We start from the raw sequence: 17,139 nt of genomic DNA, 5'->3' as shown, positions 1-17,139 counted from the left end.
GGTTTCAGCCACAAAATATTCAAATTAGCAGACAATCTAAGGACGTATGATGTAAATGATAGTGTTAATGAAACTGATATTAAATAACACGTTAATGACCTTGATGGACCTATTAAAGTGATTCAAAACACCGTGGCATGTCGGCCAGCCGTTTCAGTATCAATAGAGTAATACAGCACACGCGATGTCGAACATGAATAATAATCCAACAAACTATTGTTACCACCACTGATCCCTATCTGGCGATGTATAAAACATTATTTTCTACGTATCTACATTTACTCTTTTTTTCTGTCTGGGTCCGCTAATAAACATGAATTATGCTATATTATTTGTTACGGTACTTTTTGCTATCGTCCAAAATACAGTGGCGGACGACGATGAAGATGTAAGTAATTCATCAAGCCCCATACAGTCACCGTTGACCGAGACTCAATAGAAATTCTATTGTGTCTCGTTTTCCCACGATCGACGGGTTAAAAAATAATAATATTGATAAAATTAAGAATTACCTACTTGTTTGACAATAAGTAAAAAATAGTAACTACGTAACCCAATTTTTTACTGGTGGTCAACAACCAATAAATAACTATTTATAATTAGCTATTTACTGGTAATGATTCCCATGTTCAGAATATTATATCTACTGTCTACTTTATAGTATGATTATGTCTATGGTTTCAAGGTAAATTATTTTAGCCTCATTTTGCAAACCAAAAGTACACTGTATTTTTGTAGGTTTGTTGTGCACCGCGGTTTGTAGATGGTGTCAAAAGCTGTCCTGACTTCGAGAATCAGGGATTAAATGAGAAGGCCCTGGTGATGGGATTTCAAGGGGAAGACTCAGATGGCCTGGTCATGGGCGGCGCCTTTGATGTTCTGATGAGCATTGACGATGAATACGAGGTGAGTTTGAGACTTATGAATTTAGATGTAGGTGAAAACAAATATAAGGTTTTTGAAGCAAATGCACCCACATTTTTTCATCTGATACTACTGCGTATAAAATAATACTAATGTTATACAGCACGTGATAGATTCAAATTCAAATTCTTTATTAAGCATACTGTACGGGTCAACGCCCGTACAGCGTGTGTTGACTTATTACCTACTATGCAACTTAGATAATAATGCAACTCTGCATCTTTGATTAATTATTACTTTTGAATAATGTAATAAAGTTTAGTTCACGTCGCGACATCTCACCGAGCGCGTGACTCGATCTCATATCCCATTTTAGTTATAGTAATAGATCTATGCAATACAGGAATATCCTTTCTTGATCTCTTGTTTATCTATCCCAACCCCGAACATTGGTCCTTCGAGCGAAAAAGCGGGACCCTACGCGAGTGTATCCAGTTGACTATCCTGTGAGTGCACTTCGTGGTTTCGCGTACGAACTCAGTATCTTAGGAGAACAGTTTATCTCGTGATCTCGTGCAATCCCGGTACCTGGAAGGGTGCCACTGAACTCTGATCCCGTGTGACTCCGGTGTTCTGACGGTGCCATCATCTCGCGGTCCGGTGCTCCCGGATCCTCAGCGCGCTACCAGCTCACCGTGTATCCTGTAACCTCTGTGCCGCGGAAGGGCAATCGACGAGCTAGCGGTTTGCTGAACTCACAAGTAAGATCTTTCCTTTTTTATTATCCTGGCGAAGATGGAAGACATCTTAGCGACACAGCAGCAAATCATCGATGCAGTGGATTCACTGTACTCCAACTTTAAAAAGGATGGAGCAGATAGGAAAACCCCCGACTATCTTCGTCGGCGGTTAGATAACTTAGAGCAATACTTTACAGAGTTTCATAATAATCATATGAATTTGCTGTCTTTCGGTGATCAATCTCATGCGTATTTTACGTCTAATCAGTACGAACAATTAAAAATTAAATATAATAAAATAAAAGCGGCTATTCAAAACTACAATCCTAAAATTGATAGGCCGCAAACCCCGGTTTTAAAACCACCTGCGTTTCATACCACGCCTTCAACTGCTCCTGCAGGCTTTTCATCCTCAAATCCACCTCAGAAGGTCAGCTCCGACGCGAGCAATGTAGAAGACTTGCTGAGGAAGCAAGCTACTAATTTTAGAGCCTTTTCACGAGAAGCGCAAGCTATCGATCTCAATCTTATCACGGAAAAATGGGAGTTTGAGGATATCCTAGTAAACCTCAAAAACCGTTGGTCTGCCATTGATTCCTTGCACTGGGAGCTGGACAATGAGCTCAACGGCTCAAACACCCAATATGAAGAACAGTTTACATCCTACGAAAAATATTATAAAAATCTCAAAAGAGATATTAATCAAAAAATGTGGTCCGTGGCGCATATAGAAAAATCTACTCCGAAGATGGAAATCCCAACTTTTGCAGGAAACTACACTGAATGGGTCGCCTTTAAGGATCTCTTCACGGAGACTATTCACAACAATCCTTCGCTTTCCTGCGCCCAGAAGATGCAGTTCCTGAAGAGCAAGGTGAAAGGCGAGCCTGAAAAGCTGATTCAGCATCTCCAAATCAGTTCCAGTAATTATCCCGTGTGCTGGAACATCCTCACGCATCGCTACGACAATAAGCGACGTATCTTTACATCTCATCTCAAGAACATCCTAAATATCCCTGTGAGCCAGCATAGGTCTATCTATCATCTCAAGCGCATCCACGATACGACTAACGAGAGCGTGAATGCCATAAAAAATCTCGGGATCGACGTCTCTACGTGGGATCCTTTCCTAGTGTGTATTTTAGCGGAAAAATTAGATCCTGAAACCAATGAAGATTATATCGATTCCCTAAAATCGCCTAGAGAATTGCCTGTACTGGAACAATTCCTACAATTTATAGAAAATAAATTCATGTCCTTAGACACCTCAAGGAAGAAACAAGAAAGTTCCAGTCAAGGACCCTCATCTCGATCTTATCCTTTTACTCAACAATTTCCAACGTCATCTAAAGGTCATATAAATGACCAAAAATCTTATAATAAATACTTTAACCCTAACTTAAAACTTAATTATAGTAATAATTATTCTACAAATAAAATTAATCTTATGCAATCGTCGAATTCTGGAAATCATAGCCGCAAGACGTGTAATTTTTGCTTTTCGTCAAGTCATCGCATTCATAATTGTTCGGAGTTATTAAAAATTCAACCTTCGGAACGCAAAAATGCTATTAATAATTTGAACCCACCTTTGTGTCAATTGTTTACATAATCATGGAACTAGAAAATGCCTTTCCGAGTTAAAATGTAGAGAATGCAATAAGGCGCATAATACCATACTTCACGAATCATACAACTCAGCGAATACTACGCCGGACGTCGGATCGGGGCCAAAGTATACAGCCACGATTACGAAATTGCCTGATCAAGACTTGAAGTCATCGGACAATAACCCTGCAGAAATATTACTTGCCACAGCAATTATTAAAGTACAAGCAGCTGATGGATCTTATCATAAAATGAGAGTCCTTTTGGATCAAGGATCCCAAACCTCAATCATTACCGAAAGGGCTGCTCAGATCTTAAAATTACCCCGTAAAAAATGCAGCGGCTATATTTCAGGAGTCGGGAACATTGAGAATATATGTAAAGGCATGATCTCTATTAAGTGCATGTCACTTATAAATGATTTTACCTTTGAAACCGACGTGTTTATTATGAAGCGCTTGGTAACCAACTTGCCGAGTTCTACTTTTACTAAGCCCTGAATTTTATAAAAGTCGGCCGGTCGATATCCTATTTGGCGCTGATGTCTACTCTCTTATCCTATTAGATGGCATCTGCCGACCCCAAGGTAACCTACCTATGGCTCAGCAAACTCAGCTGGGCTGGATCTTAAGCGGTAGCTGCAAAAGTTCCAAAACCTTTCAATGCAACCTCATCCTAAATAATATCTCCGAGATCCAGCAGTTTTGGGAAATCGAGGATATTCAAGACCCTTCATCGATATCTGAAGAAGACCAAAAATGCATCGACCTTTTCAAATCTACAACCTCAAGGCGCGAGGATGGCAGCTACGTAGTAAAATTGCCCTTAAAAGATAATTTCCAGGAAAACTTAGGTGAATCGAAAACAAAGGCTATAGCGCAATTCTTTCAAATTGAAAATAAATTAATTGGAAAACCTGACCTAGCACATGATTACAAATTGTTTATGTCTGAGTATATTGAACTCGGACATATGACCCCCGTCGCGGCTAACGCTGACATAACTCCAGGTTGTTACCTATCACACCATTGTGTACTTCGTGATGAATCACTAAGCACAAAACTTAGAGTAGTTTTTAATGCATCAGCAGCTACAACATCTGGACTAAGCCTCAATGATCTCATGCACAGAGGGCCGAATCTCCAACAAGATCTCCTTAGCCTTATACTAAAATGGCGGCAATTTAAATATGCTTTAACCAGCGATGTTGAAAAAATGTTTCGTAATATATGGCTACATCCTGACCATCAGAACCTTCAGAAAATCATATGGAGAAGTCATCGATCTCAACCTCTACAGGAATACCAACTAGCGACTGTAACCTACGGGACTAAGGCGGCACCTTTTCTCGCTATGATGACCCTTAAGCAGCTCGCTTCGGATGAACGGCCTAATTACCTTAACAGCTGTGCCCCGGATATTTTAGAAAAATCGTTTTATATGGATGACCTTATGTATGGGGCACATTCTGCTGAGTCTGCAAGAAAAATTAAAGAAGAAATGACCACTCTTCTCAAGGCTGGTGGTTTTAACTTAAGAAAATGGCGTTCAAACTTACTTGAACTGTCCGATATCCCTATTGATCTGCAAAAAGAAGAATTTTATTTCAAGCAGCCTGAATCTACGAAAGCTTTGGGCCTTCGGTGGAATCCCAAAAGTGATATTTTTATTTTTCATCCAATAGAGATAAGAACCGACGACGCCCCAACCAAACGACAACTGCTTTCGGAAATCTCAAAAATCTTCGATCCCTTAGGCTGGCTATCTCCGGTCACTATAAAGCTCAAAATCCTATTCCAAGAAACATGGAAAACCGAGCTGACTTGGGACCAAACCGTTCCACGGGATATTGCCCTAGAATGGAACAACATCAAGGCGGATTTACCCCATATATCTCAATTTAAGATACCCCGCTGGATTCGAACTCAAGAGTCGGATGTCATCGAACTTCACGGTTTTTGCGACGCCAGCACAAAAGCCTACGCATGCGTTGTATATTGCAGGATCCTAAGAAACGATATAGCGCAAATATCCTTAGTTGCGGGAAAATCAAGAGTTGTACCTCTGAAAAAATCTCAATCAATCCCACGATTAGAACTCTGCGGAGCTCTCTTACTGACTAAGCTTATGGAAAAAATTATATCTTCATTATCAAGCTATCAGGTTCAAGTTTATGGCTGGGTAGATTCTATGGCAGTGCTTGGATGGCTAAAAGGCGATCCCGAAAAATGGAAACCCTTTGTAGCGACAAGGGTGAGAAAAATATGTGACGTAATCCCTAGAGATAACTGGCGATACGTCAAATCTAAAGAAAATTCTGCTGACTGCGCAAGCCGCAGTTTATCAGCAGCCCAATTAGCTGAACATTCTCTTTGGTGGAAAGGACCCAGCTGGCTACCTTCCTTCGATCCCGAAAATTATCCTGTCGATGTATCCTATGACACGACGGAAGATCTCAGGAAAAAGAAGTTAGTAAACATCGCCACTACAAACTTCAATACCTCTATAATTAAACAATTATTAAATAAAATTAGTAAACTGAGAACTGTAATACGAGTTATAGCCTACGTTAACAAATTCATTGACATATATTTACACCGAAATAATAACGTGACTTACCTTACATTGCAAGATCTCAAACGCGCAACAAATATGTTAATAAAACAAGTGCAACAGGAGTACTTTTTTAAAGAAATCTCACATCTCCAGAACGGCGAATCTCTAAATAATAAAAGCCAGATCTTAAATCTTAATCCTATTTTAGACGCCGACGGAATATTACGTGTCGGTGGACGGCTGAAACATTCGCATTTGAGTCCCGATATTAAACATCCCATCATCATCCCAAATCAGTCAAAACTGGCAGATCTCATTATAGACGAATCTCACAAGCTTGTCTTCCACGGCGGAGTTAAGATGACGGCGGGATTTATTAGGCAAAAATATTGGATACTCGGCGGCAACAGATCTACCAAGAAGCGGCTAAGAATGTGCGTCAAGTGTCGTAAAAACGAACCCATACTGAAAAATCAGCTGATGGGAGACTTACCCCCATCCCGAATAATTCCCAGTCGACCTTTCTACCATACAGGATTAGACTATACTGGACATATTTTAGTAAAAGCTAATAAGGGTCGTGGCATAAAAACAACCAAAGGATATGTCGCAGTATTTGTCTGTATGGTAACTAAGGCCATACACCTGGAGTTAGTGTCCGACCTTACTGCGTCAGCGTTTATTGCAGCGCTCAGACGTATGTCGGCAAGAAAGGGTCTTCCTGGTCACCTCTACAGTGATCAAGGAACGAACTTTATAGGAGCTAATAAAATCCTTAGACAAGAGTACTCCGAAATCTCCAGAATCTTATCAAGCCAGGACAACCTCGCCGCTATCTCTGAGATGAACATCGAGTGGCATTTCAACGCCCCATCCTGGCCATCTGCAGGCGGGCTGTGGGAAGCCGCTGTAAAGAGCTTAAAACATCATTTAAAGAGGGTCGTCGGAGAGCAGAAATTGACATACGAAGAGTACAGTACACTATTATCCCAACTTGAAGCCTGTTTAAACTCGCGACCACTCTGCCCCTTATCAGAAGATCCTGAGGACATAAATTTTCTAACCCCGGCTCACTTTTTGGCAAGCGGGCCCAATTTGACCTTATATGATACGGAAAGTGATCTCAGAACTCGTTGGTACTTAGTACAAAAAATCTACAATGATATTTGGACTCAGTGGAAAAATGAATATCTCACACAGCTATCGACTAGAGCAAAATGGAGAAAATCTCAAAAGAATCTTAACCTCAATGATATCGTCATCATAAAAGATGAAAATCTCCCTCCCGGAAAATGGGCTCTAGGTCGAGTAGTAGAAATTCATCCCGGAACAGACGGCCTAGTCAGAGTCGTCACCCTAAAAACTAAGAACGGTTTATTAAAACGACCCATTGTCAAGCTCGCGTTATTGCCAGTGAATGAAACCTCCAATCCTTCCCCGGATAAGGAACAAGAGAAAAACTCAAATTAAACGAAGTCCAATCGTATCTCATATTCTAAAATCTCAGAATTGGCACTTAAAAAATATATTAATATTAATTACCTCGAAACAATAATTTGTTTAGAAATAAAACATATAAGACACCGTGCGAAGATATCACATTGCAACTCGGGCACGAGTTCGAAGAATTAAAACATTATAATAATATTATTACGATGAATGAATCATTTGTAATTGGAAACGCACAGAAGCGCCGGCGCCGAGGCTTAATAGATGAAGTTATAGGCTAAGTTGTATATATTATATTTCTTTTAGATACTGATTTACCCGCTGAGATTGATCCCAATAATAACTCAAAATCTTAAGACAGTTCGACTCTGTTGAGAAAAGTGTTGATGCTCTAAAGACGAATGATCCGTATTTGCTGCTGTAGTGCTGTACTGAAGACGGCGGCAGAGGCTTCAGCGTCGGGAGTCTTCGAGACCTCTAGAGGCGCAGCCGGCTAGAGCGTCTTCCTCCACGCCCCCCGAAGGAACTGAGTTAAGTGAGTGTTGTGTAGTTAGGGAAAATGGGCAATCTTTAGCTAAAATGAAAAGTGTAAGTGTGAGTGATCTTAGCGTTAAAGGCAAATCTGTGACAAATGATCTTAAAGTTAAATCTAGTGAGTGCTTGTATAAACAGGACAGGGCTTCGTCCCCGATCTTTCGTGTTTTCTCACTTAAAGACCTTAATTCTACTAGTTATGTTTAATTTTAAATCCTACTACTTTGTACAACTTCTTATACTAACCCTAGTTTATTATTAGTTATAAGCAAAATTGTTTATCATCTTGTAACCTCATCTTTCATTATCTTAGACCTCTACTAACCCCTTTTTTCTCCCCCGGGAGCATGTACGGGTCAACGCCCGTACAGCGTGTGTTGACTTATTACCTACTATGCAACTTAGATAATAATGCAACTCTGCATCTTTGATTAATTATTACTTTTGAATAATGTAATAAAGTTTAGTTCACGTCGCGACATCTCACCGAGCGCGTGACTCGATCTCATATCCCATTTTAGTTATAGTAATAGATCTATGCAATACAGGAATATCCTTTCTTGATCTCTTGTTTATCTATCCCAACCCCGAACACATACAATAATATACAATAGTATAAAAGCTAGGTAGCGTACATCACGTCGTCTAATCTCATGCTAAGTAAAAACTTGTGTTATGGCAATCAGACAACGGATGCACGCCGAAGAAGAAAAAGATGGAAGAAGAAAGAATATAATAAATAATGTTTACATTTCAGCTCGAAATATCGGTCCAAAAGTTGACAGAGGTGGGTAAGGAGTACATGTACGGAGCCGCCGCCAACATCTGCGGGAGTATGAAGGAGGAGGACGCACCCTGGTCGCCGGTCGTCAAGAGTGTCAATATCACAGGATGCCCCATAAAGGAGGTAAGTTTTTGGTTAAAGTTGCTTTTTCTCCTTGACCAGTTTAAAAGCTTTGCAAATGCAAATATTTTCCTAGCGTATATACACTAGGAAAATGTTCACAACAAAGTTTACGCATAATATGTAATGGAAAAAAACTTTGTACGATTATTGCATGATTGTGATATAACGGCGCTGCTAAGACATTTTCATCGAATGAGCGGCTATTTTGTCGACGATCTATATACTAATAATATAAAGCGGAAGAGTTTGTTTGTTTGAACGCGCTAAATCTCAGGAACTAGTGGTCTGATTTAAAAAATATTTCAGTGTTAGATAGCCCATTTATCAAGGAAGGCTGATATATTATATATATCTCGCTAAGACTAATTAATAGGAGCGAAGAAATAGAGGAAAATGTGGAAAAAACGGGGAGACATTATTTGAAAAGGCTTTGAACGCACTAATCTCAGGATCTACTGCTCCTATTTGAAAAAATCTTTCAGTATTAGATAGTATACAATATTATTTTTAAGCACCAATGTGTTTTTTAGGATTAAATTGCTATTATACTCGTAATATAAGTGATGAGTATATAATAATTATGTCTCTTGCAAGTGATATCTTTTTTTTTACAGGGTGTGTACCCAATGAGCGAAGTCGTTCTAAACTTAGATTTCGCATCATCTTTAATGAAACATGAGTTCTGTGGCGAATACGAGATAGAAGTGGCCGTTTTAAAGGCTCTAGACAAGGTGGCTTGCTTCATTTTGTCCATAGAAGTTTATGAGAAATAATGACAGAAATGAGAGCTTAAAAAGTTAATTATAATTCATACTTCCACTTTTGTTTCATTCATAGTAGATGTTTGTCTACTTCTTCCTCGCTATAATGTATGAATTATCACACGTAAAAGTGTTTCCAGGACGAACACTATTATGTTTAACTAGGTATGTTTTCACGAAGCTCATCGTATCATTCTGCCAAATTGCAGAAAAATTGGTTTGTCTTTTAAGGTTGTCTTCTAATAAATAAAAATAAGTCGGGTTTTCCTTCCTGACGCTATAACTCCAGAACGCACGAACCGATTTCCACGGTTTTGCATTCGTTGGAAAGGTCTCGGGCTCCGTGAGGTCTATAGAAAAAAATTAGAAAAAACTTCAAGAGAAAAGCAGGAAAACTGAGAAAATCATTTTATGGCAAAACAACGTTTGCCGGGACAGCTAGTTTTAGTTCTAAAAAGTAATAGAAATAGAAAAATTTCACGTCCTGTGTTAGCAATTTTAAATTATGAGCTACTTTAAACATTAATTACGATATTAGTGACAATGAATTTAAATGATATCGTAAAATATTAAAGTTTTCACAATAAATTCAGAGTCCAGCTTTACAAAGTTACGAAAACATACGTGAAAATTCCATTATAGTGGTCCCAGGGTCACTATCAGAGCTATGCAAATGTAAATCCGTTTTGCCCGACGATTTCAAATTGTTAAATTATTCAAATACCACATTTAAATTTCAAAAAGATTTATGTCTCGCTGATATTAAGAATAGTTAACGAACACTAAACTTGTGATACTCTGTTTTTCAGAATTTTTAATATAATTACTTTCAGGAGCTTTAAAATACTAATTGACTACAACTTAATTAAAAATTGTGTACGAACATTATTATTCTGTGCGATTATAAGTAACGAAGCAATTTAAAATTTCAGTGTTTACAATATTATAATTAATAAACTGATATACATTTAATAAAAATATAAAAACTATTTCAACCACCATTGTTAAACTCCCCCGCACTTGTTTGCACGTCGTTTTGGTTTTCAATTTTTCTATTTGAATTTTCAAACATTTTATTTTAACTTATTTTGAAATGAATATTTTAGGGTTGTTATGAGGAGGCAGAACAATGCTTCTGACGTCTATCGAGTGCTTAACATAAAGGAAGAGCTTTAATTTGAGAAGAAGGGTTATTCCAGCCGTGAAAATTATTTCAGCTTTACATCGCCTTTGTTTGTTCCAATCTAGCGTATGTCTTTGATGAATTTTAATGTTATTCCAATGTGGTCACTTTATTACATAATTTTTAGAGGTTGTCTGTTACTTTGTTCGAGGTGAAATTCGTATATTGCCGGAAAAGTTGGCGCAATAAAAACTGTGGCACCTACTTTCCCTAGTAGAGAGAGAGAGAGTAGTAGAGACTCAAAGTAACTCCAAACTAGACAATAGACATCCAAATCGGTTTAGTGACTTGAGAATACAGAGATAACAGGTACCGTACCTATATATTTTATGTATCTATTTATTTATTTATTCATACAATGTTTAAGGCTTGTCTCTTTACATTTTCAAGAAAAAACTGTTCTCAAAATAATCAAAGGAACATCCCTCAAGTCTTGTTCTTATACACATGCCAGCCAAAATACGAGTGGACCCAAAAAAGCCGCACGCATCAAAAATGTTATAACTAGCGTAAGGGAGGTGACGAGTGCCCTCCACATTTCTCAATAACGCCAACGAGTTCGCAATAAAATTGTCAAGGAGAGATCTGCTAACGACGCACTTTGAAATCCGAGGTAGAGTTCTGAACATGAAGATTAAACGACCGCCTGCAGAATTGAAATTTATCACTTGTCAAGTGTTGCGATGAAAGAATCTACATCGCGCTTTGAAATCGTTACATTATGGCATTTGCTTGTTATTTAAATTGCGATCCGTGACAACTGCTACACATTGTTAATGTTATTATATATATATTTTTTATGAAATAAGGGGGCAAACGAGCAAACGGGTCAGCTGATGGAAAGCAACTTCCGTCGCCCATGGACACTCGCAGCATCAGAAGAGCTGCAGGCTTTTTAAGAGGGGATAGGGTAATTGGGGAGGGTAGGGATGGGAAGGGAAGGGTAGGGAACAGGGTAGGGGATTGGGCCTCCGGTAAACTCACTCACTCGGCGAAACAAAGCGCAAGCGCTGTTTCACGCCGGTTTTCTGTAAGAACGTGGTATTTTTTCGGTCGTGCCGGCCCATTCGTGCCGAGGCATGGCTCTCCCACGTTAAATAATGTGACCATTAATTGCTATAAATTCACTTAAAAAGCTCATAGCAAAACGATGCCATTTTCACTTATACCACACATAACTATTATTAATTATTATAGTAATGTGTGGTGTTAGTGCTACTAGTATCTTTTACTACGTAATTTATATAAAATGAATGTTCACAACCAGGTTTTCCTTAGCGTAATAATGTTAGCGGTAGCGCAGGGAAAAGCTATTTGCTGCGGGTCTTATTCTATAATTCGCTTTAATTTTGTTTTTCGTTTTAGAAATAGAATAACATAAAATTTGATAGCGGAAGGCAGAAGGTAATTTGGTTACGGCTAATACTTTCAGTACAGAATGCACACAAGCTCACATTTGGGAAGTTAATGACGCCTACAGCGCGGATGCTCTGTAATTACGAATTAAAAAGTTAGCCCGCCGGACCACGGCTTTTTTCTCATTTATTCGAATGAGATAATATTGCACCCCAAATCAAAATGTGTGCGGAAATAGGAACTTTGTTTTTGAGGGATAAAGATTTTTTTACGTTGTGTCATACGGCTCATACCTCAATTCACATTAAACGTTATCTTCCCGTGTTTATGTGTCACATGTTTATAACTAAAATGTATAGGCAGTTTCTGTTTTTAATATTGTAATTTAACAAATCGAAAAAGTAAAAGATACACCCTGGAAAATAATTATAAAATGAAATGAAACTGAATAAATTAGTTTGAAGTTGGAATTACTGCTAATTCCAACTTCAAACTAATAACTAACAAATAATGGCACTTTTTTCGATAATATTTGGACATCCCTCAAACAGGACCCATGGTACTTTTTATACGATGCGCTTTTATGTTGGATAAAATACATTTTATGATTTTCTCGAACGTAAAACATAGAAAATAATATTCTCAGGAGTCTTATTATATGAAAATAAACTATGATATAGAAGTAAAAGCTGCAATTTGGTCTATTTGATAAAAACATGGAGGGAAATCCCTAAGGAATGATGAATAAAACGAAGTAAATATGTACCTAGCTGCTGGATGAAAATTATGTCTAAGATTGTGGGTAGATACGTTAGAACTTAGAAGCTCTACCTTTATATTGTAGAGAGAAAATGACCTCGGCTTTTCTGAATATGAGCACAAATGTTTTTTGAAAATATCGCCTAATCGAGACACAATTCGGTTATTAGATTTTTTCAATTTTGGCTTTAGGATCTTTACTCAAGTTCATTATCGTTTCTTATTGAAATTCAAACAATATTTATTTTACTTAAACGCTCTACTATTTAGGTATCCAAAGTAAAATCAAAAAGTATTTTTGGAAAACACAGAAAATTATTATTGTGTCACCTATAATAAACAATTGCTTATTATATTATGTCAAGCAAGGATCTCTGACTTCGGTGTCTACGCATAGAATTGAAGACGTAGTCTGCCGTGGAATTTATCACTTTTTAACTTCCCGGATCAGTCGAGTATGTTTTGGCGTTCCATGTGTAACCGCATGTGGGTATAAAAAGCTGAATTACAATGCGTCGTAAAATGTGTTATTGTGAGAATCCTTCGCATCCAGATCAGAGGGAGTTCCATGATTGTTACAATATTATTTTGTTGTTTTATGACGGGAAAATAATAAGCGCCCTGACGTTTATGACCGAACAATAAAACTAGTATTAAGAAGGGATGCAATTGTTTGTTGCTCCCTTCGCGATGAAAGGATATTAATGTTTGTGAATGTAATATTCCTTTAATACACGTTTTAATATTACTCGCTTGGGCGTTTCTGTCGTCCATTGTAATCAATCCGGTCGTATTTGTACTCTTTGTTTGTTATTTCTGTACTTGTAATACATTAATATATTATATATATTAATATTATATATTATTTAAAAAATGCATAGGTAGGTAAATAATTGCATGCATATGATTAATTTCTTGATTGTTATTACTTTTGTTACAAAGAACTTGGAAACTGAATATTTGACTTGACATATTATTCTGGTTAATTAAGTTTGAATTATTGTGATTATATAGATATGTAACTAATAATAAAATAAATTTAGTACTAATTTTACAGTCAAACTTCTTAGATTTTTATTCCTCAACTAAACATTAAGGGCCTGTTTCCCCACTTCCTGATATGTGCTGGATAGGCTATTAACCACTTAACTCGACAGATGGAAAATATGTCAAAAAAGTTGTGGAAGCCTATCCGGCACTTTATCAGGAAGTGTTGAAACAGGCCCATAGTATATTTTCATGACAAAAATTTGTTTAATAAAATTGTTCTAGCTGTTAATTTCAGAGAGACATATTCAAATCACAACCCATTTCTACACTGTGTAACAAAAATAAGTGATAATACTTTAGGGTGTGTACGTGTTCCTTATAGAGAGTTCAATGTGAAAGTAGCAGCTCTGAAAGACGATTTTTTTTTCAATTCTGTATGGGCAAGGGCCCGAGCGTCACGAGTTTCCCCATACAAAAGTGAAAAAAATCTTTGTCTTTCAGCGCTGCTACTTTCACAGTGAACTCTCTACAAGGAACACGTACACACCCTTAAAGTATTATCACTTATTTTTGTTACACCCTGTATATAGCACATTGATAATAGCCGTATATTATAAGGCGATCAAATGAAGCTGCTAAAATTTTCGTTATTAGCTGCTGACTACCGAACTAGGATATGAAGAAGGCAGTAGATGAAGACAATGATAATAGTGCGTAGGCACATAAGAAACTATAGCGAGAACGTATATTAAGCTTATTCCATAAACAAAAACAATTACATTATAAGAAGACGAACCGTCAGTGATTTCACGAAATAAAATGCCTTGAATTCGAATGTAAGCGAATGAATCCGCTTTCGCCCACAGGCAACCGCAAATAAGGTAATAAGGCAATACGTTTTAAGTCAACTGCAGTCTGCAGCGGTTTACCTTAGTTTTCTAGCTTTAATACCATTAAAACTTGAGAGTTTTTTTTTAAAGTCTACTCAATTTTTGGTAAAATTGTATTTTTCATTTATGTTTTGGAAAGATATGTAAGTCATAATTTTACACGTGCTAAATTATGATGTCGTGAAATAAATTATGACTCTATCGTTTTTAAACGGATTATTGTAACTTCACTGTTCAATAGTTAAATCCTTTTAATATAATATCATAGTTTATCATCATTCCGGTATGTAATGTTGAAACAAAGGGGGCAGGGCGGTGGCGGCACAGTGGGGTATTGATGTCCAGTGCACTGTAAAACTGTGATATCGCTCATACACTGAGTAAATTCAGACCGAATGAAAAAAATGCCAAAAAAAGTTTATGATTTTTTGCAAAACTAGGCGCTTAGTCGCAACTTGTAAGTCAGTCGAAGACAGATTTAGGCATAATTTATTATGTTGGTTATTTTGGCGCTTAGTTGTGAGTCGGAATGCAATATTATAATAGGACCCCCAAATAAGTAGCAGCAAATAGCATAAGTCAGGAAATAATACTCGTTGCACCAGTAAACAATATAGGTAATTTATATTCAGAAAAGTGAGAATTTTGAGAATCAAGAGATTTCTGTGTGGTCCAGCTTGCGACTATTACAGGCAACAATGCCTAGCAGACCTAAAATTAATCAAGGCTAAGGCTAACAAAGACTCCTACGGAGACAAGCTAAAATTCTTTTCAAGGTATTAAAACTAACGAAAATAGTCTCCATTCTTTGTTCGGCGCTGCATCAGAAAAATACAAGACAATTGGTAATTAAAATTTTAATTTATTCTCAGATTTTTAAAGAGGTGCAGTTAATTATTCTCAAAAAGAGCATCAAAGTGAGAGGTTCAAAGGAATATTAAAATAAACCTTGAAATTGAAACTAAGAGTTACTAAGGTTTTTACTTTCAAATACTTTATAAAAGCACCAGAGATGTTATATAGGAGCTGTTAGAATCGCAGTTACGTCTTGCTAATTGTAAGATAGGGAGTTTTCACATTGAAAGGAAATGGAAATTGAAATTTTTGCAATAACACAAACTTTTTTAGTAACTTAACTTTATTTATCTAAGACTTTACAAACGATAAGGAGGTACAGGGTTTCTAAAGGTTATTATGACTACTGGCCACATGGAATCGAACTGAACCCGTCACTTCTCAGTCGAGATCCATAACCCTTGAAAACCGATTCGATTAATAATTATTCGGATACTTTTAGGGGGAAAACTTCACTAACAATCTATTTTATTGTAACGCTATTGCGTAAGTACATAATGTTATCCCCCTTAAACGTATAAGTGACCCCTGTAGGCTGTTAAGTAGCAAAAACGAGGATACAAAAATTATGAACACAAACGGTAAATGTGAAAAGCCTTCTTACCGCGAGATCTTAAAACTTTCTCATTGTTAAACAAATTAATTTAATTGCGAGGAAATATTTAAATTGGGAAGGAATTGTGAGACCGAGTGCGCAATTGGTTGCAAACCATGCAACTCCTTTGTCTAGACTCAAACTAGTCGAGACAATCGTTTTAAGTACTCTGTAGTTTAGAACGTAATTATATCTATATCATCTTAATCAATAGTTCTCTACCTCTATGTCTTTTGTATATCCTAAACTGATATCCCTTTGTGCTCAAAGCGATTTGTAATGCGCCACTTTATATTGTAACTGGCTATAATGTTTCAAATAAGGTAGTACAGAAGTTAGGGTTGATTCAGACCACAATGCGACGCGTAGATGCATTTCTAAATTTGTATGGATTTGACAGATTTCAATTGCGTCAGACGTCTTGCGAATCTGTCAAATCCATACTAATTTAGAAATGCATCTACGCGTTGCGTTGCGGTCTGAATCGACCCTTATAGTTTATTGTGTGTACTTATTGGGAAGAAGTAATGTAGAAGTCGGGCATTATGCATACCATTTTCCAAATTATTATAAACCGTAGAGTACACGTTAAAAAAGTTACGTTACGGTTCAGAAAAATAAAAAACAAAGCTTAAAATAAAATATATTGTGTACTATAAAAATTCTAAAAGCTACATTTTCTTGAGCAAAAGCAGTAAACGTAGCATTGTTTTGACGTCAAAGGTGTCTCTTTGATATGAAACAATAAAAACACTAAAAGAACACGTAGTATGTGACAAGAAATAGTCTGTACAGCTAAAGTTTTCACAAACAATAAATCTTGAAGATAGGACACTTAAAAACTAAACATACTCGAAGGAAAAGTTTAAATTTTGCGAGACAGTTTTTGTACAGAGATATGTTGCTTTTTAAATGCAGACTTTTGTATCACATGTTTGATATGTTAAATGTTACATATTAATATAATATTTTTAAAGCTCTCATTATGGTAAAAATACAGATAAGTCTGTATATTAAGGGCCTGTTTCACCATTTCCTGATAAGGCTATATACCAATTAACTTTATTTTTATTTTTTATTTATTTATTTTAT

At 36.9% G+C, this 17,139-nt stretch overlaps 2 protein-coding genes across 3 annotated transcripts; both read left to right on the top strand.

Moving 5' to 3' along the window:
• Window positions 1–303: 303 nt before the first annotated feature.
• LOC121738566 lies at window positions 304–9,441 on the top strand. Its single transcript, XM_042130727.1, has 4 exons — window positions 304–388; window positions 739–906; window positions 8,509–8,658; window positions 9,273–9,441. Exons 1-4 carry the CDS (start codon window positions 314–316, stop codon window positions 9,429–9,431), a joined length of 552 nt encoding a protein of 183 aa, XP_041986661.1. The 5' UTR covers window positions 304–313; the 3' UTR covers window positions 9,432–9,441.
• LOC121738548 lies at window positions 4,674–7,821 on the top strand. Of its 2 annotated transcripts, none has more exons than XM_042130693.1 (2): window positions 4,674–6,083; window positions 6,198–7,821. In XM_042130693.1, the coding sequence occupies exons 1-2, from the start codon at window positions 4,713–4,715 to the stop codon at window positions 7,236–7,238; spliced, it is 2,412 nt and encodes an 803-aa protein (XP_041986627.1). In that variant the 5' UTR covers window positions 4,674–4,712; the 3' UTR covers window positions 7,239–7,821. The 2 variants fall into 2 exon arrangements, with proteins under 2 accessions (XP_041986627.1, XP_041986635.1); XM_042130701.1 differs by having other exon boundaries at window positions 4,674–6,088; window positions 6,203–7,821.
• Window positions 9,442–17,139: the final 7,698 nt, after the last annotated feature.

Source organism: Aricia agestis, chromosome 2 (assembly GCF_905147365.1).
Source record: "Aricia agestis chromosome 2, ilAriAges1.1, whole genome shotgun sequence".
NCBI classification, from domain to species: Eukaryota; Metazoa; Arthropoda; class Insecta; order Lepidoptera; family Lycaenidae; genus Aricia; species Aricia agestis.
The sequence above is the reverse complement of the archived record's forward strand: the minus strand, read 5'-3'. Positions and strand labels throughout refer to the sequence as shown.

Excerpts from the sequence above, each read along its gene's own strand:
- LOC121738566 (XM_042130727.1), top strand. The coding sequence starts at position 314 with ATGAATTATGCTATATTATTTGTTACGGTACTTTTTGCTATCGTCCAA. Across the intron at positions 389-738 it reads TGGCGGACGACGATGAAGAT|GTTTGTTGTGCACCGCGGTT; the intron begins GTAAGTAATTCA and ends GTATTTTTGTAG. Across the intron at positions 907-8,508 it reads GCATTGACGATGAATACGAG|CTCGAAATATCGGTCCAAAA; the intron begins GTGAGTTTGAGA and ends TTTACATTTCAG.
- LOC121738548 (XM_042130693.1), top strand. The coding sequence starts at position 4,713 with ATGACCACTCTTCTCAAGGCTGGTGGTTTTAACTTAAGAAAATGGCGT. Across the intron at positions 6,084-6,197 it reads AGTCAAAACTGGCAGATCTC|AGAATGTGCGTCAAGTGTCG; the intron begins ATTATAGACGAA and ends AAGAAGCGGCTA.